This window comes from Scyliorhinus torazame, chromosome 8 (genome assembly GCF_047496885.1).
Source record: "Scyliorhinus torazame isolate Kashiwa2021f chromosome 8, sScyTor2.1, whole genome shotgun sequence".
Taxonomy (NCBI): Eukaryota; Metazoa; Chordata; class Chondrichthyes; order Carcharhiniformes; family Scyliorhinidae; genus Scyliorhinus; species Scyliorhinus torazame.
The window spans coordinates 108,408,902-108,435,282 of NC_092714.1; the positions used below are offsets into that span (position 1 = coordinate 108,408,902).

The window sequence follows — 26,381 nt, forward strand, 5'->3', positions numbered from 1 at the left end:
TCTGGGGTAAATCCCATCTGGCATAGGAGACTTATGTACTTTCATGTCTTTTAAAACACCCAATACCTTCTCCTTTTTGATGTCAACGTGACCCAGAATATCAACACACCCTACTCAAGAGTCATCTTCCACAAAGTCCTTTTCAATTGTGAACACTGATACAAAATACTCATTTAGCACCTTGCCCATTTCCTCTGGCTCAACACAGATTCCCCTCAAGTGGTCCAATCCTTTTCCTGGCCACCCTCTTGCTTTTTACATATGAATAAAAAGCTTTGGGATTCACCTCAATCCTTCTTGCCAAGAACTTTTCATGACCCCTCCTAACCCTCCTAATTTTCTGCTTAAGTTCCTTCCGACTTTTTTTATACACCTCAAGGGTTTTGACTGTCCCCACCATTCTAGAGGGTACAAAAGCCTCCTTTTTCTTTTTGACGAGGTTCAAGGCTCCCTAAACCTCCCATACTTAGCCTTCATTTCCTCAGAAACGTGACTTTCCTGAATCTTAATCAACTGTTGCTTGAAAGACTCCCACATGCCCGATGTTGATTTACCCTCCAACAGCTGCACCCAATCCAAATTCTTCAATTCCTCCTTAATGTAATCGTAATTTGCCTTTCCCCAGTTTAGCACCTATCCAAGAATACCCTAAAATCTACGGAATTGGGGTCACTACTCCCAAAATGTTCCCCTGCTGAAACACCTCAACCACCTGCCCAGCTCATTTCCCAATACCAGGTCCAGTACTGCCCCTTCTTATGGTCCGATTTTCCAAACTGCGGTCAGGGGAAAGATCGATAGGCACCCTTGATGTTTGTGTAGCAGTGGTCAAGGATGTTGGGGCCCCCATGGAACAGGAGATATGTTGGTGAAATTTTGGCAGTACACTCTTGAGGTTGGCCTGGTTGGTTTAAGGTGTGGTGTTTAAGGTAACATATTTGCATGGATTGAAAATTGGCTTGCTCACAGGAAACAGAGTAGGCATAAATGGGTCATTTTCTGGTTGGCAAAATATAACGAGTGGTGAAGCACAGGATTCAGAGCTGGGGCCTCAACGTTTAACAATGTATATAAATGACTTTGACGAAGGGACCAAAGGTATGGTTACTAAATTTGCTGATGACACAAAGATAGGTCGAAAAATAAGTTGTGAATAGGACATAGGAAGCTACAAAGGGATATAAAGGAGCGATCACAATATGGTGGTATTTAAAATACAGATGGAGGTTGAGAAGGTAAAATCAAACACTCGTGTTTTGTGCTTAAACAAAGGAGATTACAATGGGATGAGAGAAGAGCTAGCTAAGCTCGACTGGGAGCAAAGACTTTATGGTGAAACAGTTGAGGAACAGTGGAGAACCTTCCAAGCGATTTTTCACAATGCTCAGCAAAAGTTCATACCAACAAAAAGGAAGGACGGTAGAAAGAGGGAAAATCAACCGTGGATAACTACGGAAATAAGAGAGAGTATCAAATTGAAGGAAAAAACATACAAAGTGGCAAAGATTAGTGGGGAATTAGAGGATTGGGAAATCTTTAGGGGGCAACAGAAAGCTACTAAAAAAAGCTATAAAGAAGAGTAAGATAGATTATGAGAGTAAACTTGCTCAGAATAGAAAAACAGATAGTAAAAGTTTCTACAAATATATGAAATGAAATGAAAATCGCTTATTGTCACAAGTAAGCTTCAAATGAAGTTACTGTGAAAAGCCCCTAGTCGCCACATTCCAGCGCCTGTTCAGGGAGGCTGGTACGGGAATTGAACCGTGCTACTGGCCTGCCTTCAAAGCCAGCGATTTAGCCCTGTGCTAAACCAGCCCCATATATAAAACAAAAAAGAGTGGCGAAGGTAACTATTGGTCCTTTTGAGGATGAGAAGGGAGATTTAATAATGGGAGATGGGGAAATGGCTGAGAAACTGTACAGGTTTTTTAGGTCGGTCTTCATAGTGGAAGACACAAATAACCAGTGACTGATGGAAATGAGGCTATTCCAGGTGAGGACCTTGAGACAATTGTTATCACTAAGGAGGTAGTGATGGGCAAGCTAATGGGGCTAAAGGTTGACAAGTCTCCTGGCCCTGATGGAATGCATCCCAGAGTACTAAAAGAGATGGCTAGGGAAATTGCAAATGCACTAGTGATAATTTACCAAAATTCACTAGGCTCTGGGGTGGTCCCGGCGGATTGGACATTAGCAAATATGACACCACTGTTTAAAAAAGGAGGTAGGCAGAAAGCGGGTAATTATAGGCCAGTGAGCTTAACTTCGGTAATATGGCAGATGCTGGAATCTATCATCAAGAAAGAAATAGCGGTGCATCTGGATGGAATTTGTCCCATTGGACAGACGCAGCATTGGTTCATAAAAGGCAGGTTGTGCCTGACTAATTCAGTGGAGTTTTTTGACGACATTACCAGTGTGGGAGACAACGGGGAGCCAATGGATGTGGTATATCTGGATTTCCAGAAAGCTTTTGACAAGGTGGCACGCAAAAGGTTGCTGCTTAAGATAAAGATGTATGGCGTTAATGGAAAAGTAGTAGCATGGATAGAGGATTGGTTAATTAATAGAAAGCAAAGAGTGGGGATTAATGGGTGTTTCTCTGGTTGGCAATCAGTAGCTAGTGGTGTCCTTCAGGGGTCAGTGTTGGGCCCACAATTGTTCACAATTTACATAGATGATTTGGAGTTGGGCACCAAGTGTAATGTGTCCACGTTTGCAGATGACACTAAGATGAGTGGTAAAGCAAAAAGTGCAGAGGATACTGGAAGTCTGCAGAGGGATTTGGATAGTTTAAGTGAATGGGCTAGAGTCTGGCAGATGGAATACAATGTTGACAAATGTGAGATTATCCATTTTGGTAGGAATAACAGCAAAAGAGATTATTATTTAAATTATATCATATTAAAACATGCTGCTGTGCAGAGGGATCTGGGTATCCTAGTGTATGAGTCACAAAAAATTGGTTTACAGGTGCAACAGGTGATTAAGAAGGCAAATGCAGTTGTGTCCTTCATTGCTAGAGGGATGGAGTTTAAGACTAGGGAGGTTATGCTGCAACTGTATAAGGTGTTAGTGAGGCCACATCTAGAGTACTGTATTCAGTTTTGGTCTCCGTACCTGAGAAAGGACGTACTGGCGCTGGATGGTGTGCAGAGGAGATTCACAAGGTTAATCCCAGAGTTGAGGGGGTTGGATTACGAGAAGAGGTTGAGTAGACTGGGACTGTACTCGTTGGAATTTAGAAGGATGTGGGGGAATCTTATAGAAACATATAAAATGATGAAGGGAATAGAGAGGATAGATGTGGGCAGGTTGTTTCCACTGGCGGGTGAAAGCAGAACTAGGGGGCATAGCCTCAAAAGAAGGGGAAGTAGATTTAGGACTGAGTTTCGGAGGAACTTCTTCACCCAAAGGGCTATGAATCTATGGAATTCCCTGCCCAGTGAAGCAGTTGAGGCTCCTTCATTAAATGTTTTCAAGATAAAGATAGATAGTTTTTTGAAGAATAAAGGAATAAAGGGTTATGGTGTTCGGGCGGGAAAGTGGAGCTGAGTCCACAAAAGATCAGCCATGATCTCATTGAATGGCGGAGCAGGCTCGAGGGGCCAGATGGCCTACTCCTGCTCCTAGTTCTTAAGTTCTTATGTAAATAGGTTAAGAATAAAAATCTGGCACTTGGGATATAATGTGGGGAAATGTTAAATTGTCCATATTTTCTCAATGTTGGGAGACTGCAGAGCTCTGAGGTGCAAAGGGATCTGGGTGTTCTAGTGCATGCTTCGCAAAAGGTGCAGCTAGTAATTAAGAAAACTATTAGAATGTTATTGTTTATTGCTAGAACTGAAATCAAAAGCAGAGAGTTTATGGATTAGTTACACTGGTGAGACCATACCTGGAGTCCTGTGTACAGTATTGGTCTCCTTATTTAAGGATGTAAATAAATTGGAAGCAGTTCAGAGAAGGTTTACCATATTAATATCTGGTCGGGGAGGATTGTCTGATGAGGAAAGGCTGGACAAGTTAGGTTTGCACCCGCTGAAGTTCAGGAGTAAGAGGTGACTTTATTGAAATATGTAAGTTCCTGAGCAGCCTTGACAGCCTTGTGGAGATGCCATATCCCCTTGTGGTGACAGGTTATTGGGGACAGGTGGGAATGTGGAGTTAAAGTCAGATCAACTGTGATCTTATTGAACGGCTGAACAGGCTTCTCCTTTTCCTAATCCGCATGGTCATATGTTTGTATCGTCCTGGAATCGTGTGCTCAGCTTCGTAAATTCCTATTTCTCTAACTATAGAATCCTTTACATCCCTGATCTTTGGCCTTGGCCACCACCACCCCCCCGCCCCGCACCCGCTGTGGTGAATGTATAATTACTGATAATTCACCAGTGCACTGCATTATGTTATGTTGGGTTATTAACAGCACGGTAGCATTCTGGATAGCACAATTGCTTCACAGCTCCAGGGTCCCAGATTCGATTTCCGGCTTGGGTCACTGTCTGTGCGGAGTCTGCACATTCTCCCCGTGTGTGCGTGGGTTTCCTCCAGGTGCTCCGGTTTCCTCCCACAGTCCAAAGATGTGCAGGTTAGGTGGATTGACCATGCTAAATTGCCCTTAGTGTCCAAAATTGCCCTTAGTGTTGGGTGGGGTTACTGGGTTATGGGGACAGGGTGGAGGTGTGGACTTGGGTAGGGTGCTCTTTCCAAGAGCCGGTGCAGACTCGATGGGCCGAATGGCCTCCTTCTGCACTGTAAATTCTATGAAATTCTATAATCCTGTGGGCTCCACCTATGGGCCATTGTGTGGCTTCACCCACAGGAGGATATGCTGGGGCATGTACGGGCTCCGCCCATGGCTCCACCCCTTTAGAGGAAGTACAAGAGCAGCTGACCTGCGGGGCCGCCTTCAGTATTGGACCGGTCGCAGGCAGGCACAGTTCTAAGCTGATTAAAACCACGGTTTACTTCTCCACGTGTCTTTGAGTGAATTGCTGGTCGCATCAATTTAATCAGCTTAAAATACTACTATGGAATCAGCCCTCAAACCTGACAGACTGGAACTTGATCCACAGGCTGCAGAGGCGAAATAAATTTTTTCACATTGGCTTCGATGCTTCAAGGCCTATCTCAGCGCGTCGCCTACGCCATCCGTCACTGATGAACAGAAGCTGAGCCTCCTCCACGCATGGGTGAGCCATTGCATTTCTATCCAGCTCGACGAAGCCGCTTCCTATACAGAGGCCCTTGCACTACTCTACGTGCAGCCTGTGAATGAGGTATACGCGCAACATGTCTTCACCACTCGCCGCCAGCGCCCCGGGGAGTCACTAGATGATTACCTACGCGACCTCAAAGCCCTCGCGCGCAACTGTAACTACCAGGCCGTTACGGCCACTCAGCACATGGAGCTCGCCGTCCGAGACGTTTACATGGCGGGGGTTCGATCGAACTATGTGAGACAGTGCCTGCTCGAAAAAGGGGCCCAGGACCTGGACGACACGGTAAAACTGGCTACCTCTCTGGAGGTCGCTTTTCAGAGCCTTACTGTGTTCCCGGCCAACCACACGACCCCCTTGTGGGCCCCCGACCAGAGACTACCCCAGGCCTGTGCCGCGCGGCTGACCGCCCATCATGGGGGGCTACCCTGCTATTTTTCCGGTCAGTCCCAACACCCCGACAGCACTGCCCGGCCCGCAACACGAACTGCAGCAGCTGTGGGCGAAAAGGACACTCCGCCAAGGTCTGCCTGGCCAGGTCTAAGAACTCAAACTCACTGACCCAATCCACAGACTCACAGACCCCGCAAGGTGGCAGCGTGTCTGCCGACTCTGCCTCCGCACAACACGTGTGACTCATGGGGGCCGCCATCTTGGCCATCCTCCCCCACGCAGCCGGCCACGTGCGATCCATGGGGGACGCCATCTTGGATGCCATCTTCCTCACCGTCCGCCACGCTCGACCAACGGGGGCCGCCTTCTTGGCCGCCATCTGCTATGCTGCTCAATGCGTACGACTACATGGGCAGCCATTGCGGGGCCGCCCCAGCACCTCCGATCACGCTGTCGGCTACCCACAACTCAGCGCGGTCACCCTGGACTAGTCACGACCTAAGCACCTCCGGAGTTCCATGATGGCCGTCCGGGTTAACGGGTACGAGACACCTTGCCTCTTCGACTCCGGGAGCACAGAGAGCTTCATTCACCCGGACATGGTAAACGCTGCTCGCTCCCAATATTCCCGACGCAACAAACCATCTCCCTCGCCTCTGGGTCACACTTGGTGCAAATCCAAGTGTTCACTACTGCAACCCGAGCGATACAGGGCGCTGAGTATGCTAATTTCCAACTATATGTGCTCCCAGACCTCTGCGCTCCTCTCCTTTTGGGACTCGACTTCCAGTGCAACCTCAGGAGCCTAACTCTTAAGTTCGGGGGGCCCCTGCCCCCGCTGACCATATGGAGCCTCGCGACCCTAAAAATCGACCCCCCCCCCCACTCTTCGCAAACCTCATCGCCGATTGCAAGCGAGTAGCCACCAGAAGCAGGCGGTATAGCATGCAGGACAGGACGTTCATTAGGTACGAGGTCCAGCGTCTCTTGCGGGAGGGGGTCATAGAGGCCAGCAATAGCCCCTGGAGAGCTCAGGTGGTGGTCGTCAAGACCGGGGAAAAGTTCCGGATGGTTGTTGATTACAGCCAGACCATTAACCGGTTTACGGAACTCGATGCATACCCCCTTCCCCGGATTGCAGACATGGTAAATCAGATCGCGCACTACCGCATGTTCTCCACTGTGGATCTGAAGTCTGCATACCACCAGCTCCCAATCCGCCTGGAGAACCACCATTACACGGCGTTTGAGGCAGACGGCTGCCTTTTCCATTTCCTCCGGGTTCCCTTTGCGTCACGAACGGGGTTTTGGTGTTCCAACGAGCGATGGACCGAATGGTGGACCAGTACGGGCTGCGGGCCACGTTTCCGTACTTGGACAATGTCACCATCTGCAGCCATGATCAGCAGGACCACGACGCCAACCTCCACCGATTTCTCCAAACCGCCCAAAAACTCATCCTCACCTACAACAAGGAGAAATGCGTTTTCCGCACAACCAGGCTAGCTATCCTCGGCTACGTCGTGGAAAAGGAGTCCTAGGGCCCGACCCTGAGCGGATGCGCCCCCTCCTGCAACTCCATCTCCCTCACTGTCCCAAGGCCCTGAAGAGGTGCCTTGGATTTTTCTCCTATTACGCCAAGTGGGTCCCCCAGTATGCGGACAAAGCCCGCCCACTATTTAAGGCCACCCTCTTTCCACTGGCAGCCGAGGCCCGCCAGGCCTTCAACTGCATCAAGGCGGACATCGCCAAAGCCGCAATGTGCACGGTGGACGAGTCCGTCCCCTTCCAGGTGGAGAGCGACGCCTCAGAGGTCGCTCTTGCTGCCACCCTCAACCAAGCAGGCAGACCGGTAGCGTTCTTTTCACGCACCCTCACCACCTCTGAAATTCGACACACCTCGGTCAAAAAAGAAGTCCAAGATTTTGTGGAAGCCGTGCAGCACTGGAGGCACTACCTCGCTGGTAGGAGGTTTACTCTCGTCACCGACCAATGATCGGTTGCCTTCATGTTTGACAATACGCAGCGGGGCAAGATCAAGAATGATAAGATCTTGAGGTGGAGGATCGAACTCTCCACCTATAACTTTGATATAGTATATTGTCCTGGGAAGCTCAACGAGCCCCCAGATGCCCTGTACCGCAGCACAAGCGGCAGCGCGCAAGATGAGCAACTACGGGCTATCCACGATGACCTTTGCCACCCGGGGGTCACCCAGCTCGCCCATTACATCAAGGCCCGCAACCTGCACTACTCCACCGAGGAGGTCAGAGCTATAACCAGAGACTGCCAAATCTGTGCGGAGTGTAAACCGCACTTCTATTGACCGGATAAGGCCCACCTGGTAAAGGCATCCCGGCCCTTTGAACGCCTCAGTATCGATTTCAAAGGGCCCCTCCCCTCCAATAACCTCAACACGTACTTCCTTAACATCATAGATGTGTTCTCCCGCTTCCCGTTTGCCATCCCATGCCCCGATGACCACCCCCACTGTCATTAAAGCACTGCATAGTGTCTTCACCCTGTTTGGTTTCCCCAGTTATGTCCACAGCTACAGGGGCTCATCGTTCATGAGTGACGATCTGCGTCAGTACCTGCTCAGTAAGGGCATCGCCTCGAGCAGGACTACCATTATAACCCCAGGGGAAACGGGCAGGTGGAGAGGGAGAACGCGACGGCCTGGAAGACCGTCCTACTGACCCTACGGTCCAGGAATCTCCCAGTTTCTCACTGGCAGGAGGTCCTCCCCGATGTGCTCCACACTATTAGGTCCCTCCTTTGCATGGCCACAAACCAGACTCCTCATGACCGCTTGTTTGTTTTCCCTAGGGGAGCTACCTGAGGGGCCTCGCTTCCGCCCTGGCTGATGACACCAGGTCCAGTCCTCCTCTGAAAACACGTTCGGAGCCATAAGACCAACCCCCTGGTAGAGAGGGTCCAGCTCCTGCACTCCAACCCACACTATGCGTATGTTGAACACCCCGATGGCCGGCAAGATACTGTCTCCCTCCGGGACCTGGCGCCCGCAGGCTCCACCACCACTACCACTACTGCATCCCCCACACTATGTCCCATCCAACCTCCTATCTCCTATGTTCAGCGCCCCCACCCCTATATGGTTCCCCCGCTCCCTCCCACTCGCCGCACCAGTCCACAGGAATGAAGCTCAGGAAGAGCCGCTCCCGGAGTCCACGCCTGTGCCCGCTCTGGACCCACTTCCACAGCCACCCGAAGCGGCTGCAGCACCAGTGCTTCGGCGGTCGTAACGTACGATCCGGGCACCGGACCGACTGTATCTATGAGCCCGTCACCCCCGCCGGACTTCATGTTTTTAAACAGGGGGTGAATGTATAATTACTGATAATTCACCACTGCACTGTATTATGTTATGTTATTAACCCTGTGGGCTCCACCTATGGGCCATTGTGTGGCTTCACCCACAGGGGGATATGTTGGGGCATGTATGAGCTCCGCCCTTGGCTCCACCCCTTTAGAGGAAGTATAAGAGCATCTGACCTGCGGGACTGCCTTCAGTATTGTACCGGTCGCAGGCAGGCACAGTGCTAAGCTGATTAAAACCACGGCTTACTTCTCCACGTGTCTTCGAGTGAATTGATGGTCGCATCACCCGCTAAACACTGTGTAGCTGAGATAAAATGCCGACTTAGTTGCAGATTTAGTAGATCACAAAATTGAGAATCAGGAAACTGTCAGAATCATTATTTTCAAAGTTGGGGGAATTGGGGGTTCTTGTGACAATAGTATTAATGAACTGTGCCTCCTGCAAGATAGAACTGAAGAAAAATGTAAAAGCAAATTACTGCGGATGCTGGAATCTGAAACCAAAGAGAAAATGCTGGAAAATCTCAGCATGCCTGGCAGCATTTATAGGGAGAGAAAAGAGCCAACGTTTTGAGTCCAGATGACCCTTTGTCAAAGAACTGAAGAATGGGATAGAGAAGCTCCCATTTGGACACATAGTAGACGCCGCATGCGCGTTTTCACCCCCCCCCCCCCCCCCCCCGGGGGCCCGCGAACTCCGCATGCGCACTCTCCCACCGAGCGGACGGTTGCCTGCCCCAGACCTACTCCCACAAGGCAGTGCGGTGATGTTGTGCAGCCGCCGCCATGTTGATTGAGGCGCGTGTGGAGCCGCTTTGGAGGTGAGAGCGGAGCGGGAGCCGAGCCACAGGAACCGGCCGGGGGCGAGCCGAGCCGCAAACAGGCGCAGCGGAGCGCGGATCTGTGACAAAAGTAGAGCACGGTGCCCCTTTCCCCCCCTTCCCCGGGCACCGGCAGCATGGAAGCCGTCAACGCCTTTAACGACGAGGTGAGTCAGAGTAGGAGCCGCTCGGCTGGCCTTTTCTCTATTCTGCCCGCTGGAAGAAGCTCTGGGTGGAAGCGGGGAAATTGTCAGCCGAGCCTGAGCATTGTTCTCCACCCGCTTTACCCTCTCTCCCCTCCCACATTGGTCCGCGACAACCCGCCCAAATGGAGGAGCTGAGGGGGTAGGCCCGATGTTTGCTAACAATCAGAAGATGGAGGCGGCCGGGTGAGCGCGGTGCGCCATGGCGGCCGGCGGGCCGGGCCTACTCAGGCGTTTGCGTTATTTCTATTGAAGCTCCTGTGTCACGGTCCAGGGAGGCAGCCCGACATCGGGGGAGGAGAGTGGGGAGACCCGGACCCCAGTTTTGCAGTGCGGTTTTGCAGCCGAGCGCTGTGGCCGCGGTCAAGCCGGGCGGGGGGGGGGGGGGGGGGGTTACTTGCTCCTTATTAGGTTGTCCTGTTTTTTGTGGCGAGAACCCCCGGGTGAGTTTGAGTGTCAGGCCGAACAGAGAGGACAATGCCCCTCCGCTCTGTGCGCGGTTACGGGAGGTTGGATTGCGGGCCCACAGGCTGCTCCGCGAGGGCGTCGCGCCAATCACCCCATCGACCCGAATTCACATGTTTTGGTTTTTAACAATAGTAAAGCCAGCCCTGCTTTTGTTTAGTTGATTTTGTCGTTCTACTATTTACACCGTTTGTTAGTTCAAACGCGTCGTCCTTTGAAGGCGAATTTACTGCATTACGTCCCGTAACGCATTCTCCTCTCGCACGGCCATTATCAATATTATCTGATGGGAATGGGGAGAAAACGACCTCTTTAAAAAGTAGTGCTTCACTGCAGGCATTTTTCATTTAAAATATTTGAAAAAAAAAATAGTTTTCCAGCATTCAGTGAAGATGAAATGCGTTGAAATTTAGTTTGAAATGGTGAAAGACTGCCAAGTACTTTTTAAATTGGCAAGAAGTCTGTTTTAAAACACTTCTTCCCTTTGATTTGGGCAGCACTTTCCAGCTTTCTTCCCAGATTGAAATCCCTCTAACAGCAAAGTGAAAAGGGTGGCTTACAATTATTTCCAAAATTGACCCCAATACATTTCGTTATAAGCTGGTGTTATAAAATGGATGGACTAATGCATATTAAATCTGCACCTTGAGATGAGTTGAAATGCAACGGGAGGACTGATTTTCTTCTACATTTAAAATCAATTAGAAGGAAGTTCTGGTGTTCAACTTATGACCATATCTGATATATACCTCCCACTCAGAACATGAATTTTAGTGTAGGGTGCATTACAAATTGTATAGCTAGAAAGCTAAAACTTGTAAGTTTTTTTAATTCTTCTAAATATATATTCTTTTGGTGCACATCTCCTCTGTTTGGATTAAATGTGCCATGATTTATTATTGCTGGAATTGCTTAACCAAAAATATCATGGGTGCAAATTAATCAAAACAGTAGCAGGTGAAATGTGATGCAGAAAAGTGTAAACTATGCATGGAAAGGGAAAGTAGTAAATGGTGAAAATTAACGGTGTTGAGAAAGTACAAGGGAAAAGTAGAGAGAGATGTACGAGTGTATATCAATAGATTTGACATTAAACATATCCAACAATACAAATCAGCAGTCACTAGGCAATTGAATGTTGAGCTAAATAGCCAAAACAGTTAGAGGATGCAGTAGCATAGTGGTTATGTTACTGGATCAGTAATTGAGAGGCCTGGACTAATAATCCAGGGACGTAAACTCATATTCCACCAAACAGCTACAGAGTTTAAACTCCGATTACGACAAATCAATCTAGATTTTAAAAAAACGATGGTATCAATCGAGTCATGAAGCTACCTTGTTATGAAAACCCACCTAGATTATTATTGACATTTCAGGAAGGAAAACTGCCTTTGCGTGGTCCATGTATGACTCCAGACTCTCGGCAATATATTTGACCATAACTGTGCTCTGAAATAACCTGGCAAGCCACTCTGGCTGTATCCAGGCACGCAGCTCACCACCACCTTCAAGGGCAATATGAAGTAGGTAATAAATGCTGGCCTTGCCAGTGACACCTACACCGTGTTAATGATTTAAAAAAGAGTGATATCAAATTTTGAATGTGATGTAGCCAGACTGCAGTTTGGATGTTACATCCCAAACCTGATCAGTAAGAAATGAGAAATTCAAGCACTCGAGGCAGTTCAGCGAAGAGCTAATAACTGAAATTTATATAGCACCTTTTAACATAGTAAAACATCTGAAGGTGCTTCACGGGAATGTTAACAAACAAAACTTGACCCAACCACAACATATAGGGCAGATGATCAAAAGCATGGTCAAGGAGCAGGGCTTTGAAGAACATCTTAAAAGAAAGATAAGTGGGGAAGTTTGGGGAGCTTTACGTCGTTGGCAACTGGAAGCATGATTACACGAATAGTAGAGTGACTAAAATCAGAGATGTTCAATAGACTGAAATCGGAGGAGTGCATATCTCAGTTGTGGTGCTGGCTGAGATAGTGAGGGGTGAGGCCATGGAGGGGTTTGAAAATAATGATAAGCATTTTAAAATCGAGGTGTTGCTTAACTAGGAGCCACTTTTGGAACACTAGTATCGGGTGGATGGGACTGACTTAATCTGGGCAGCAGGGTTTTGGATAATGTGGTTGGAAGCCCATTCGTGGGCCACACGTGCGAGCAAGATTGCAAGGATTAGTTAATTGTCAGGAAGATGCGAGTGAGAGGGAAGATGTGGGTGGAATGGAGTTTGCATTGGAACTGAAGACAATTGCTTCAGGTTTCTGAATTTTTAGTTGGAGAAAGGTTTTGTTCGTCCTGCACTGGATGTCGGGTAAGCAGTGGAGGGATAGAGATAGGTGGCAAGGTAGAGCTGGTTACTATTGGTGTTCATGTGGAAACTGACATTGTTCTCAAATTATGTTGTTGAGGGTAGCATGTAGATGACAAATAGGATTCAGGGATAGAATCTTGGGGGATACCAGACGTAACAATGCAGGAGTGGGAGGGGAAGTTATTAAAGATGATTCCCAGGTGTGAGTGCCTTGATTAAGAGGATATACTGAAGGAACTTGAAAGGAAGCAAGCTGGAAGTGATGTTATTAAGGTATAAAGAGGTTTACCCAAAATAAATTCTAAATTAAATTAGGGACTGATTTTCACAATAATTAAAGGCAAGTTTAGAATTGTGGAGATAAACACCATGGAATAATTTAATCTTGACGTTTGGGGCATACTTGATTCCTCTACAGACAAACTATGGTGGGTTTAATGGCCGTTGTAACAAATGCGGAAGAAATGAATTACTTCAAATGGCGATGAACCATTGGAGCATTGTTGTACAGCCATTCTGAGAGTAATTCAATGAAATCAAATTTCTGGGAATTGGTGAACATAAGAACTAGGAGCAGGAGTAGGCCATCTGGCCCCTCGAGCCTGCTCCGCCATTCAATTTTGTGGACCCAGCTCCACTTTCCGGCCTGAACACCATAACCCTTAATCCCTTTATTCTTAAAAAAACGATCTATCTTTATCTTAACAACATTTAATGAAGGAGCCTCAACTGCCTAACTGGGCAAGGAATTCCATAGATTCACAACCCTTTGGGTGAAGACGTTCCTCCTAAACTCAGTCCTAAATCTACTTCCCCTTATTTTGAGGCTATGCCCCCTAGTTCTGCTTTCACCTGCCAGTGGAAACAACCTGCCCGCATCTATCCTATCTATTCCCTTCATAATTTTATATGTTTCTATAAGATCCCCCCCCCCCCCCCCCCCCCGCATCCTTCTAAATTCCGAGTACAGTCCCAGTCTACTCAACCTCTCCTCGTAATCCAACCCCCTCAACTCTGGGATTAACCGAGTGAATGTCCTCTGCACACCCTCCAGCGCCAGTATGTCCTTTGAGGTAAGGAGACCAAAACTGAACACAATACTCCAGGTGTGGCCTCACTAACACCGTATACAATTGCAGCATAACCTCCCTAGTCTTAAACTCTAGCCCTCTAGCAATGAAGGTCAAAACTCCATTTGCCTTCTTAATCGCCTGTTGCACCTGTAAACCAACTTTTTGCGACTCATGCACCAGCACACCCAGGTCTCTCTGCACAGAAGCATGTTTTAATATTTTATCATTTAAATAATAATCCCTTTTGCTGTTATTCCTACCAAAATGGATAACCTCACATTTGTCAACATTGTATTCCATCTGCCAGACCCTAGCCCATTCACTTAACCTATCCAAATCCCTCGGCAGACTTCCGGTATCCTTTGCACTTTTTGCTTTACCACTCATCTTAGTATCGTCTGCAAACCTGGACACATTGCACTTGTCCCCAACTCCAAATCATCTATGTAAATTGTGAACAATTGTGGGCCCAACATTGATCCCTGAGGGACACCACTAGCTACTGATTGCCAACCAGAGAAACACCCATTAATCCCCACGCTTTGCTTTCTATTAATTAACCAATCCTCTATCCATGCTACTACTTTACCCTTAATGCCATGCATCTTTATCTTATGCAGCAACCTTTTGTGTGGCACATTGTCAAAAGCTTTCTGGAAATCTAGATATACCACGTCCATTGGCTCCCCATTATCTACCGCACTGGTAATGTCCACTAAATTAGTTAGGCGCGACCTGCCCTTTATGAACTCATGCTGCATCTGCCCAATGGGACAATTTCCATCCAGATGCCTCGCTATTTCTTCCTTGATGATAGATTCCAACACAGGTTTTCAAGCATTTTGAGCTGTTTGGGTGACTCCGCTTCTTAATGAGAGCACTTTGACTTGGGGCCCACACTGTTACTTTAAAATCATGCTGATTTTACACAGAATGAAAACTTTCAATTCAGTGGCCTGCTGCTTTATCCAAGGTGTGTCCAGTTGGCTCCTAATATTACTTTAAAGGGAGAAAATGAGTTCTCTTCCCCCCCCCCAACACACTTTGTCTTTGCTCTGTTTCACACCATTATTGGTGGACCCTCCCTATAGGAACAGGGGTAGACCATTCAGTCCATCCAACCTGCTCTGCCATTGGATCGGAGGAGGCTCGAAGATTCAAATGGCCACCTCCAATTTCTATTTTCATACAATTGGATACTTCAATGTCTTTTACTCACAACTATCCCCATAATCATTTAAGTTACTTTTAATCAGAAAGCCATCAATCTCTGCTTTAAACATACACAATGAGCTACCACATAATAAGAATTTTTATTGTCACAAGTAGGCTTACATTAACATTGCAGTGACGTTAGTGTAAAAAGCCCCTAGTCGCCACATTTCGGCGCCTGTCCAAATTACCTAACAGCACGTCTTTAAGGACTTGTGGGGGGGGGAACCGGAGCACCTGGAAGAAACCCATGCAGACACAGGGCGAACGTGCAGACTCCACACAGACAGTGACCCTAGCCGTGAATCGAACCCAGGTCCCTGGCGCTGAGAAGCAACAGTGCTATCGTGCCGCCCATAGCCTTTTGGGGTAGAGAGTTCAAACGATTCACAAACTCCTGTGTAAAATATTTCTCCTTGTGTAGGTCCCAGGTGGTCCCCTTCTTTTGAAATGTTGTCCTCTGTTCTAGATTCCCCAACCAAGGGAAACATCTTGTCTACATCTAACCTGTATTCCTTTAAGTATTTTGTAGATTTCAGTGAGATCACCTCTCATTTGTTGAAACTCGAGAGACTACAGGCCCAGTTTGTCCAATCTCTTCATAAGAGATCTAATCCCGAGAACATGTTTTATGAACCTTTGTTGCACAGGGTGGTATCCCAGGCCCAACCATCTTCAGCTGCTGAATCAATGATCTCCCCTCCATCATTAGGCCAGAAGTGGGGAAGTTGCAGATGACTGCACAGTGTTCAGCACCATTCATGACTCCTCAATTAATGAAGCAGTCCAAATGCAGCAAGACCTGGTCAATATCTAGACTTAGGCTAACAAGTCGCAAGTTATATTCGCACCACAAGTGCCAGGCAATGACCAAGTCTACACATTCTCCACGTGTCTGCGTGGATTTCGTCCGGGTGCTCCGGTTTCCTCCCACAAGTCCCAAAAGACGTGCTATTCGATAATTTGGACATTCTGAATTTTCCCTCTGTGTACCCGAACAGGCGATGGAATGTGGCGACTTGGGGCTTTTCACAGTAACTTCATTGTAGTGTTAATGTATACCTACTTGTGACAATAAAGATTATTATCTCATACAAGAGAGGATCTAATCATCGCCCCATGACATTTAATGGCATTTTTAGCGCTGAGTCCCCCATAATCAACATCCTTGGGGGTTGCCATTGATCAGAAACTGGACTAGCCATATTAATACTATGGCTACCAGACAGAGCAGTTCAAAGATTAGGAATTCATAAGGCGAGTAACTCACCACCTGACCCCTGAAAGCCTATACACCATCTACAAAGTGCAAGTCAGGAGTGTAATGGAATACTCTCCACTAGCTTGGATGAGTGCAGCTCCAACAACATTCAAGATGCTCAACACCGTCCAAAGCTGCCCGCTTGATTGCTACCCCTTCCTCAAACATTGAATCCCTCCACCACTGACGAACAGCGGCAAAATGTTCATCTACAAAATGCACTGCAGTAACTCGCCAAGGTTCCTTAGGCAACACCTTCCAAACCCACGACCATCTAGGACAAGAGCAGCAGACACCTGGGAATCCCACTACCTGGAGGTTCCCCTCCAAGTCACTCACTAACCCGACTTCGAAATATATCGCCGTTCCTTTACTGTCACTGGCCAAAATCCAGGAGCTCCCTCTCTGACAGTACTATGGATATACCCAAGTCTCGGACTGCAGCGGTGTGGGTGTCCCTTGGGGACTGCAACAGTTCAAGAAGGCAACTCACCACCACCTTATGTAGGACAGCAAGGAATAGGCAATAAAAGCTGGACCAACCAGCGACGCCTACATCTCATAAATGAATCTTTAAAAACCCTCTATGGCAATATATTTTCTGCAGTAAGGGGAAAGATGTGCAGTTTAGGTGAACTGGCCACGCTAAAAGTGACCCTTAATATCCAAAGGTGTGCAGGGACTGGGCATAGGCAGAGTGATCTTCAGAGGTTTGGTGCAGACTCGATGGGCCAATTAGCCTCTTTCTGTACGACAAATTCTATAGAAAATTGTACTCCAGTCTATCCAAGCTCCCTGACATTTGAAATAAAACCTCACTGTTCTGAACTCAAATCCTCTTGTGATAAAGACTAGCATCCATTAGCCTTCCTAAAAGCTTGCTGCACCTGCATGCTAGCCTTCAGTGACTTATGGAAAAGGACACATAGGTCCTTTTGTACATCAACACTTTCTAATTTTTAATCATTTAGGAAATCCTCTGCACATTCGTTCCTTCTACCAAAATGGATTATCTGAGTCATTTAAGTTTGGATTTTCAAAACTGCAGTACCATAGATATTTTTCTCCTTTCCATAGAGTTGCTTCAAAGAATTTCTGGTTTGGCAATTTGAGGTGGCAGAGGGAACTTTTGTTCAGTGTGCACAGTCCATTTTTGCCCAGTAATGTGTAGGAACTGCTGAGATTTCAGACTGACACAATTTGGCCTGCAGTTGTGCGAAGAAGGCCATCTAGTTACATCTGCGGTCATGGAGTTCAGACTACCCAGAAAAAAATTAAAGATAGAATTGCAAGCAAGTGCAATTGTCTATCTTACAGATCTTTGTTTCTTGTCAGGGCTGGAACTTCACTGTTCATTACAATAGTTTAATTCGTATTCTATCCACTAATGTTTAAAACACTTTGTCACGGCGGGATGGTGCCAATGGCAGTGATTAAGTGACAGAAATGGTGATGGTAATAAGGGGGTGAAAGTAGCATGGCAGGAGGTTGTACATATCTGTGACATATGTAAACCTCACCTGTATATTCATTCCTCAAAGGTGTATACCACAGGAACAAGCATGTATTCATTAATTTAACATTTATTTAAAGGAACTAAAGTTTGCAAGAAATGTTTAGGTAAAAGTATGCATAGTAGTACCAATATCTGCGAATGAATTATAGGTATTAAGGATCCAGATGATTATTTAACAATTCTATTTAGTTTTATGGTGTTTGGTCATATGGTGCGAACATTTCAAAATTCTGACTGTTCAGTGAGTACTTGTGCAATATATAGATTTGGACACTTATAGAACTGCGTGTACAGTTCTGAATTCCCATTATTGGAATAATATTAACATTAACTATTGGAGGCTTGCAAAAAACATTTAGTTGGTTAATATTGAAAGATTGTTTTTCCTGACTAGTGCATCAATAATTGTTTTTCCTGACTGCATCAATAATGGGGAGCATAGGTCTAGGAAGGTTGCTGGAAGACTAAAATGGGGTGTGCACAGTAAGAAGTCTTAGAACACCAGGTTAAAGTCCAACAGGTTTGTTTTAAATCACTTGCTTTTAGAGCACTGCTCCTTCCTTCTTCATTCACCTGAGGAAGGAGCAGTGCTCCGAAAGCTGGTGTTTTGAAACAAACCTGTTGGACTTTAACTTGATATTGTAAGACTTCTTACTGTGCTCACCCCAGTCCAACGCTGGCATCTCCATAAAATGGGGTGTTCGAGATGTTTCTCAGTATGCGGAGAACATGGGATTCTTTGCCTCTGGCCATTTGTGTTGGTCATTAAAATATTTCAAAAGTGTGTTGCTAATTATTTGGAAAGCAATAATTAAATAACATGTAAAGAAAAGACATGGTATGGGATTAGAATAGATACAAGACCAATGTATGCGCGATGGATAAAATTGCTTCTTTGTGGTGTAAGTTAAAACTACTTTGTCTAAATATGTCATAACCGTTGTGGGCTACAGTCCTTGGTGATAATGGATCATAACAAATGACAGATTGTTGGTGAATGTTTTTAATTTTGTGGCACCATTCAAGTTCCATCCCAGGATGAGGCTGGTGCTAGCAATCCTGCATTTATTGCTCATTCCTAGTTTTCTTGAGAAGGTGGCGGTGGTCCTTCCCCTTCTCATCTGGTTCTTTTAGTGTCAATGAAATCATGGAGACCTATGTTATATCAGAACGGTATGTAACAAGGAGGGCTACCAAAGTTGCTTTGAGCAGTTGTTGCAATGTGTTCTGAATGCTGTATGTGCTGCAATGCACCAACGATGGAGGGCTTGATATTGAACTGTGTTCAGGGTGCCAAAAAAAATCTGCTTTGTTGTGTGTTATAATTACACCCATTGTCACATTCCTGACATGAATCTTGTTTGCGGGATTAGGAAGTAAATCACTTGCTGCAAAATACCCAGCATTAGTTGTATTCTTTTAGTTGTAGTGATAATATGACCGAATCAGTTAAGCGTTTGGTAAATAGTTAGAATCATAAGATTATCTTTTCTAAGATCATCATTCTTTTATAGAGGGATACGGCACTAGGAAGTGCTGAGGGATTTGACCACGGGTGGTATGATGACCAGTACAGGCTTGGAGGGCTGAAGGGCCTGTTCCTGTGCTGCTTTGTTCATAAGATATAGGGGCAAAATTAGGCCATTGGTTCTGCTCTGCCATTCAAACATGACTGATATGTTTCTCATTCCCGTTTTCATGCCTTCTCCCTGTAACCCCTGATTCCCTTATTAATCAAGAACCTATCTATCTTGGACTTAAAGACACTTAATGACTTGGCCTCCACAGCCTTCTCTGGCAATATGTTTCACAAATTCACCACCCTCTGACTGAAGAAATTCATCCTTGTCTCAGTTTTAAAGTATCATCCTTTCGGTCTGATCCATCGTGCATACACTGGTCTTGTATCTATTCTAATCCCATACCAAGTCCTTTTTGTCTGTGTCTGTGCCCTTGTGCTCTAGTTTCTCCTACCAGTGGTAACATCTTCACTCTATGCCCCTCAGTGTTCTGTAAGTTTCAAGGATATCCCTCTCATCGTCCTAAACTCCATTGAGTACAGACCCAGAGTCTGTTAGACGTTTTAGTTGCTGTTAAATGAGTCTAAAGTTCTTGTTCCTTTTCACCAATCACCATTTATTTCACTTCCACAGCCTCTGCACAAAACTCTTAACAGCACACCACCTGACAGAGGCCACCTGAAGCTCCTTTACATATGTGTCAATTAATAGATACTTAACATAAATGAGACAACTAATTGCAATGTCTCTTAACCCATTACTTAACAGTCTCTCTCCCCTTGGAGAAAAAAAATAATTAGGTGAAAACAAAATTTCAAGAAACTCAAAAACACACATGATTTCCCCCTTTTTTTTTGTTTGGACGAGAAAGAAAAAAAAAGTCACAGAAACAAGCGCCCTTCATTAACAATATCCAAAAGTTTCTGTGAACTCGCCCCTCTTTTCGTAAAACAGTCTGACAGTTAATAGCTCCTGTTGACCCATTTAATTTTTGTTATTTCCCCTCTGTCCAACATCTGCTTCAAACTTGCGATGTCTGTCCATAACCTCTTTTCATAAACCAGCAGGGGCTGGTTTAGCTCACTGGGCTAAATCGCTGGCTTTTAAAGCAGACCAAGGCTCCCTGAACAGGCGGCGACTAGGGGCTTTTCACAGTAACTTCACTGAAGCCTACTCGTGACAATAAGCGATTTTCATTTCATTCATTGACACTTTTGGATATAATCCCTGTGGAAAAATGTGCACTCTACAAAAAGTTTCTGTGAACTCGCCCCTCTTTTCGTAAAACAGTCTGACAGTTGATAGCTCCTGTCGACCCATTTAATTTTTGTTATTTCCCCTCTATCCAACATCTGCTTCAAACTTGCGATGTCTATCCATAACCTCTTTTCATTGACACTTTTTGTAGAGTGCACATTTTCCCACAGGGATTTATTGTCAATGTGACAGACAATAGGTACATTACCCTAATCCCAAAATTTCTGTCAATATCATACTTATATAAAAAGCCATATCCACCGCCTCTACAATGCTTAACGTCTCAGCAGCCAAAGTGCTTTTTACATCTCTCCTTATTTTCTTTGTTTCCCACACAAAGTGGGCAACATTTACCATTGTTCCCCAAAAGGAAAATTATAAAACCTCCTGCGCTTGAAACCCCATCACATAAATTTGCGTAGGATGCATCACTATAAACAGAGTTTCAAGTGCTTAAGGTCACCTAAAAACGGGAACTTCAAAACACACTCCTGCATTTTTAGTTTGGCCAACGCTTCTTTAGGAGGACGGAGAAAAATGTCTCTGGAGCTGATGCTCCTGCAAAAAGGCAGCTTTTATATCAATAGATTTGCATTCCCATGCCTTTGTGGCTGATAGAGCCAAGAAGATCTTTAAAATAACCTTTCCTGCTGTAGGTGAATCTACCCTTAAATCCTGATCTTCTAAGTTTTCTTCAAATCCCCTTGCCACGAGCCTGGCCTTTGCCTTATAAGTTCCATCCGGAAGAACCTTTTCCGTGCAAATCCATCTGTGGGATAGAGCTCTTTGTCCCCTATCCGGTACTTCCCTGTATACCCCAAATTCACTCCAACTATGCAATCCTTGCTGTTTAGCTTCTTTAATAACTTTTTCATCTAATTTATTTGAAGCCACCAAAATCTCACGTGCATGTGGGCTTCTACTCCTATTAGTATTCGTAGTCCTACTCATGTTCCGAGATCTTGACAAACTACGTCCCCTCTCCCGCCTGGTATCTCGTTCTGTACTGCTGCTGCTGGATCTTTCCCTTCTGCTGTGGGATGTCCTTTCAATAGTTCAACCTTTTCGTGCGGACCTGTTCACTATCCGATGTATTATCTGAACTGGCACTGCGTTTCTGTGCCATTTTTGAGCTTCGTTTTCCCAATCCATTGTCTTGACTCCTCCCCCTGAATGCTGTACATTCAACCAATGTTTATACTTTCCAGTGGCCTTCCCTGCTCTACTAATAACAGTTGCATCCTTCCATTGACTAGACCCTTCAGACAAGAATGTCACTTTTGTACCAACGTTTGGCAGTTGTCCTTTCGGAAAAATGGCCTGTTTTAATTCACCAGAAGTGTTGTGTTCCTCCACAGAAACCCTGTCTATATCAGTTAATTGGTCCTCATAGTTCTGTAACACATGCGTACCAGATGACTCTGGTTCCTCGTCATGTCTGTCTGCTCTGTCTAAATTTGAAAATTTGTAATCTGTACCCATTATCCTTGATGAATGGACCCTAACAGTTTGATTACCATGTTGCAAAATAATTGTTTTGCCATCTATGCCTATGATCTTCCCTGGGCCTTTCCATTCATTAGAATTGTCTCTCTTATAGTATACCATGTCTCCTTGCTGAAAAACGGCATCTTAAAGGTCTGCGAATTCTTTCAGAGACTTCTGCTTCCAAAAAAGCTTTTCTACTGCTATGTAATGCATTTAAATGTTCAGCAAAACCAGAGCTAATTGTAGTCCCCTCCCAAGCTGGAGGCTGGTCATCCAAAATGGACGGAATTTTAGGATTTCTACCAAACACTAATTGATAAGGACTATAGCCCCCAACCATCTGCAATGAATTCTTTGCATGCTAAAGCTGAATTTAGCCTGCAATTTGGTCGATCTGCCAAAATTTTCCGAAGCATGTCATCGATGACAGCATGATTTCTTTCATAGACACCATTACTAAATGGGCTTTCTGCAGCCGTATTCATAACTCTGATATTCATATTTTCACATATATCCCTAAACTCATCATTAGCAAATTCTCCCCCTTTGTCCGTAAGGAATTTTGCCAGTGGACCCATTCCTGTCCCTATCCATTTTTCCATGATTTGATCCAGAATTACTCTCTTTTCTTTACTTCGTACAATCGTTGATTGACTAAATCTGGTTGCTAAATCTACAAAATGCAAAATAAATATATTTGCTTTATCTCCGATCTTAAGGTCCATGGCCACAATGTCGTTAAAATCCCTGGCCAAAGGTAGGGTTACTATCGGTCGTGCTGGTGCCCTTCTGTACTTCCTACAAACTTCACAGCGGTCACTTACCTGTTCTATCAGTTTAGTATAGTCGTCATCCCTTACCTCTGCATCCTTCAATAAATTTTTCAGCCTCCGAGGAGACGGATGTGCAAATTGCCTATGCAGTTTTAATACTACAAGCTTTTTATCAGCTAAAGTCCCATTTTCAACTGCCATTAACACATCCTTAACCACTCTACTTGAAAAATTCTGTCAGTAATGGAATACAATAGTGTCTCGACTGTAAATTGTAAGTCCACCGTCTTTCCAAAAACTGTTGCCTTATCCTGTTCCATATCCAGTTTTCATGTGTGCTTTCTTCATCGATGGTCTGCTCAGAAGCAAAGTTATCTCACTTGATACAACATCCGTGCTAATGAAATGATTCACTCCGGCAATATTGCAAGGGATCACCACTCTTTTCAACGACTTCAGAGTATTATCATCCCCAAACCTGAAACTTGTGGAACTTCTAAATTCCTTAACCTTGTTACGATTTTCAGCATTCAAAGAGTCCAGGTAACATTTTAACCAGTCAATTCCACACACACTAGATGTGCAGCCACTGTCCAATACAGCAAAGTTGAAGGATTCTGCAACCAACACCCTCATTACCGGCGTAAAACTGCTTGTCAATAGGACAATGCCTTCTTCCTGGTCACTATCTTTTTCCTCTTCTGACTCTTCCGTGTCATGTGTCGCTTCAAACACTATCGTAACGAGTTGGACAGTTTAAAGCATAATGGTATTGAGAGTCACATTGAAAACATCGATTTATCATGCCCCGTGCATTTCTGGGGTTCATCTTCCTATTGTAGGTTCTAACTGGGTTTCTGTCTTCATAATTTCCTTGACTCGGTCTCCGTCTGTAGTCTTGAGCCCTGTTCGTAGCCATACGATTTCGCCATCCTGTTACTAGTGTATCTTCCATATTCTGCCTTATTGCAGGCTGACCTATTTGGGTCATCAGAGCCATCGGAATCGAATGTTTCCCCAGGAACTTTTGGAAAGCTTTTGTCATCTGTTTGAATAAGGTATCCTTATCAGTAAACTGAACTCCTGTCAAAACCAGGAGCCTATCCATGTTGCCCACTCTAGCACAGTCAAGTAATTTAAAGGCCAACACAGACTGTGGAAATTCCAGATTGTGTTTCTGCAGCCTTTTATATAGTCTGCCAAATTCAATTATATAGTCTTCCATGGAGATATCCTCCATTTTCTGGAACTTATCAAAATTCGACCATGCTTCATAAGCACTTAACAAGTCATCTTTCTTATAAATCTTAGCCATATAATGTAATAAAGTCTCCAGACCACCTTCTGAGTCTAACTTTCAGTTCCAGCTCAGAAAGCACTTTGTTTCGGATTTTACTGCCATATTGTAGAGAAAGAGCCAATGCCATACCTTGTTTTCTCTTTCCCAAAGCAGTTACTTTAGTCCACATAACTACTGCACTTCTCCATTGGGCGTACGATTCCCTTTCAGAAAATAAGGGAGGATAGTCATATCCAGCCATCTTTATCCTGGGTTCAGCCATGTATCTTTTTTTTTTCCTTCTCACTCACTCCTTGGTTTGATCAGGAAAAGTTGTATCTTTCAAACCTTCACATTTGCACAGCAACCATCCTCTGCTACCATTGTTAGATGTTTTAGTTGCTGTTAAATGAAGTCTAAAGTTCTTGTTCCTTTTCACCAAACACCATTTATTTCACTTCCACAGCCTCTGCACAAAACTCTTAGCACACCACCTGACAGGCCACCTGAAGCCCCTTTACATATCAGTGTCAATTAATGGATACTTAACATAAATGAGACAACTAATTGCAATGTCTCTTAACCCATTACTTAACAGAGTCCTCATCTGCACCTATGATAAGCCCTTCATTCCCGGGATCATTCTTTTAAATCTCCTCTGGGCCCCCTCCAAGGCCGGCATATCCCAAAACTGCTCAATATTCCAAATGAGGTTAGACTGGAGCCTTATTCAGCCTCAGCAGTACATTCTTGCTCTTGTACTCTAACCCTCTCAAAATCAATGCCAACATTGCATTTGCCTTCCTAACTGCCAACTGAACCTCCATGTTGACCACAGAGAATCCTGAACCAAGTCTCCTAAGTCCATTTGTGGTCCAGATTTCGGAAGCCGTTCCCCATTTAGAAAATAGTCTACACCTTTATTCTTCATCCCAGAGTGCATAACCTCACACTTTTCCACATTGTTTTCTATCTGCCACTTTGCCAACTCTCCTAGCCTGTCCAAGTCCTTCTGCATCCTCCCCGCTTCCTCAGCACTACCTGTCCCTCTGCATATCTTTGTATCGTCTCCAAATTCAGAAACAATGCCCTCAATTACATCTTCCAGATTGTTAATGTGTATCTTGAATAGTTGTGGTCCCAACACAGACACCTGCGGAACATCACTAGTCACCGGATAACATCCTGAAAAAGACCCTTTTATCACCACACTCTGCCTTCTGCCAACCAGCCAATCCTCCACCGTGCCAGTACCTTGCCCCTAACACCATGGGCTCATGTTTTATTTCACAGCCTTATGACCGTATAAAGGCCTTCTGGAAATCTAAACAGATCAAGTCCCCTGGCTCTCATTTGACAAAATTCCTTGTTACCACCTCTAGGAATTATTATTTTTTTAAATAAAAAAATTTATAGTACCCAATTCATTTTTCCCAATTAAGGGGCAATTTAGCATGGCCAATCCACCCACCTTCCACATCTTTTGGTTATGGAGGCGAAACCCATGCAAACACGCGGATAAGATGCAAACTCCACATGGACAGTGACCAAGAGCCGGGATCGAACCTGGGACCTCGGCGCCGTGAGGCAGCAGTGCTCACCACTGCACCACCGTGCTGCCCGTTCCGCAAATAATTCTAACAGATTTGTCAGGCATGACCTCCCCTTGATGAAACAGTGCAGACTCAGTCCTATTTTACCAGGCACTTCCAATATGCAATCTCGCCCTTAATAATGGACTCTAAAATCTTACCACCGACTGAAATCTGCTAACTGACCTATAATTCCTGAAAGATCGGCACCAATGCCTCCACAATTCCCTAAGCTGTCTCCTTCAAAACCCTGGGGTGTAGTCCCTTCACCTTCCGACCGTTCAGCTTTCCTAGCACCTGCTCCTTGGTGAGGGCACTGCACTTATCTCTGTCCCCTGACTGTTGAAGTTCTGGTATGCTACTGATGTCTTCCACCATGGACACTGATGCAAAGTACCTATTCAGTCCCTCTGCCGTTTCTTTGGTCCCCATTGATGCTTCTGCACCCTCGTTTTCCAGTGGTCCGCTGTCCATTCTTGGCTCATACCTTTTGTATTTTGTACTTTTATTATACCAGCTAGCTTACACTCATATTTCATCTCCCACCCCCACCCCGGATTGCTTTTTGTTGTCCTCTGCTTGCTTTTCAAGGCTTCCTAATCCTCACCACATTGTATGCTTTTGCTTTT

The 26,381-nt window shown here is 45.4% G+C and overlaps 1 protein-coding gene across 2 annotated transcripts in view; it reads left to right on the forward strand.

The window, feature by feature from the left end:
* Positions 1 to 9,710: 9,710 nt before the first annotated feature.
* Positions 9,711 to 26,381, forward strand: part of scaf4a (SR-related CTD-associated factor 4a) — a 160,194-nt gene continuing 143,523 nt past the window's right edge. For both annotated transcript variants that reach the window (XM_072513999.1, XM_072514000.1), the window contains exon 1: positions 9,711 to 9,945. In XM_072513999.1, the coding sequence (XP_072370100.1) occupies positions 9,916 to 9,945 (30 nt within the window). In that variant the 5' untranslated portion in view covers positions 9,711 to 9,915. The remainder of the gene's footprint in view (positions 9,946 to 26,381) is intronic.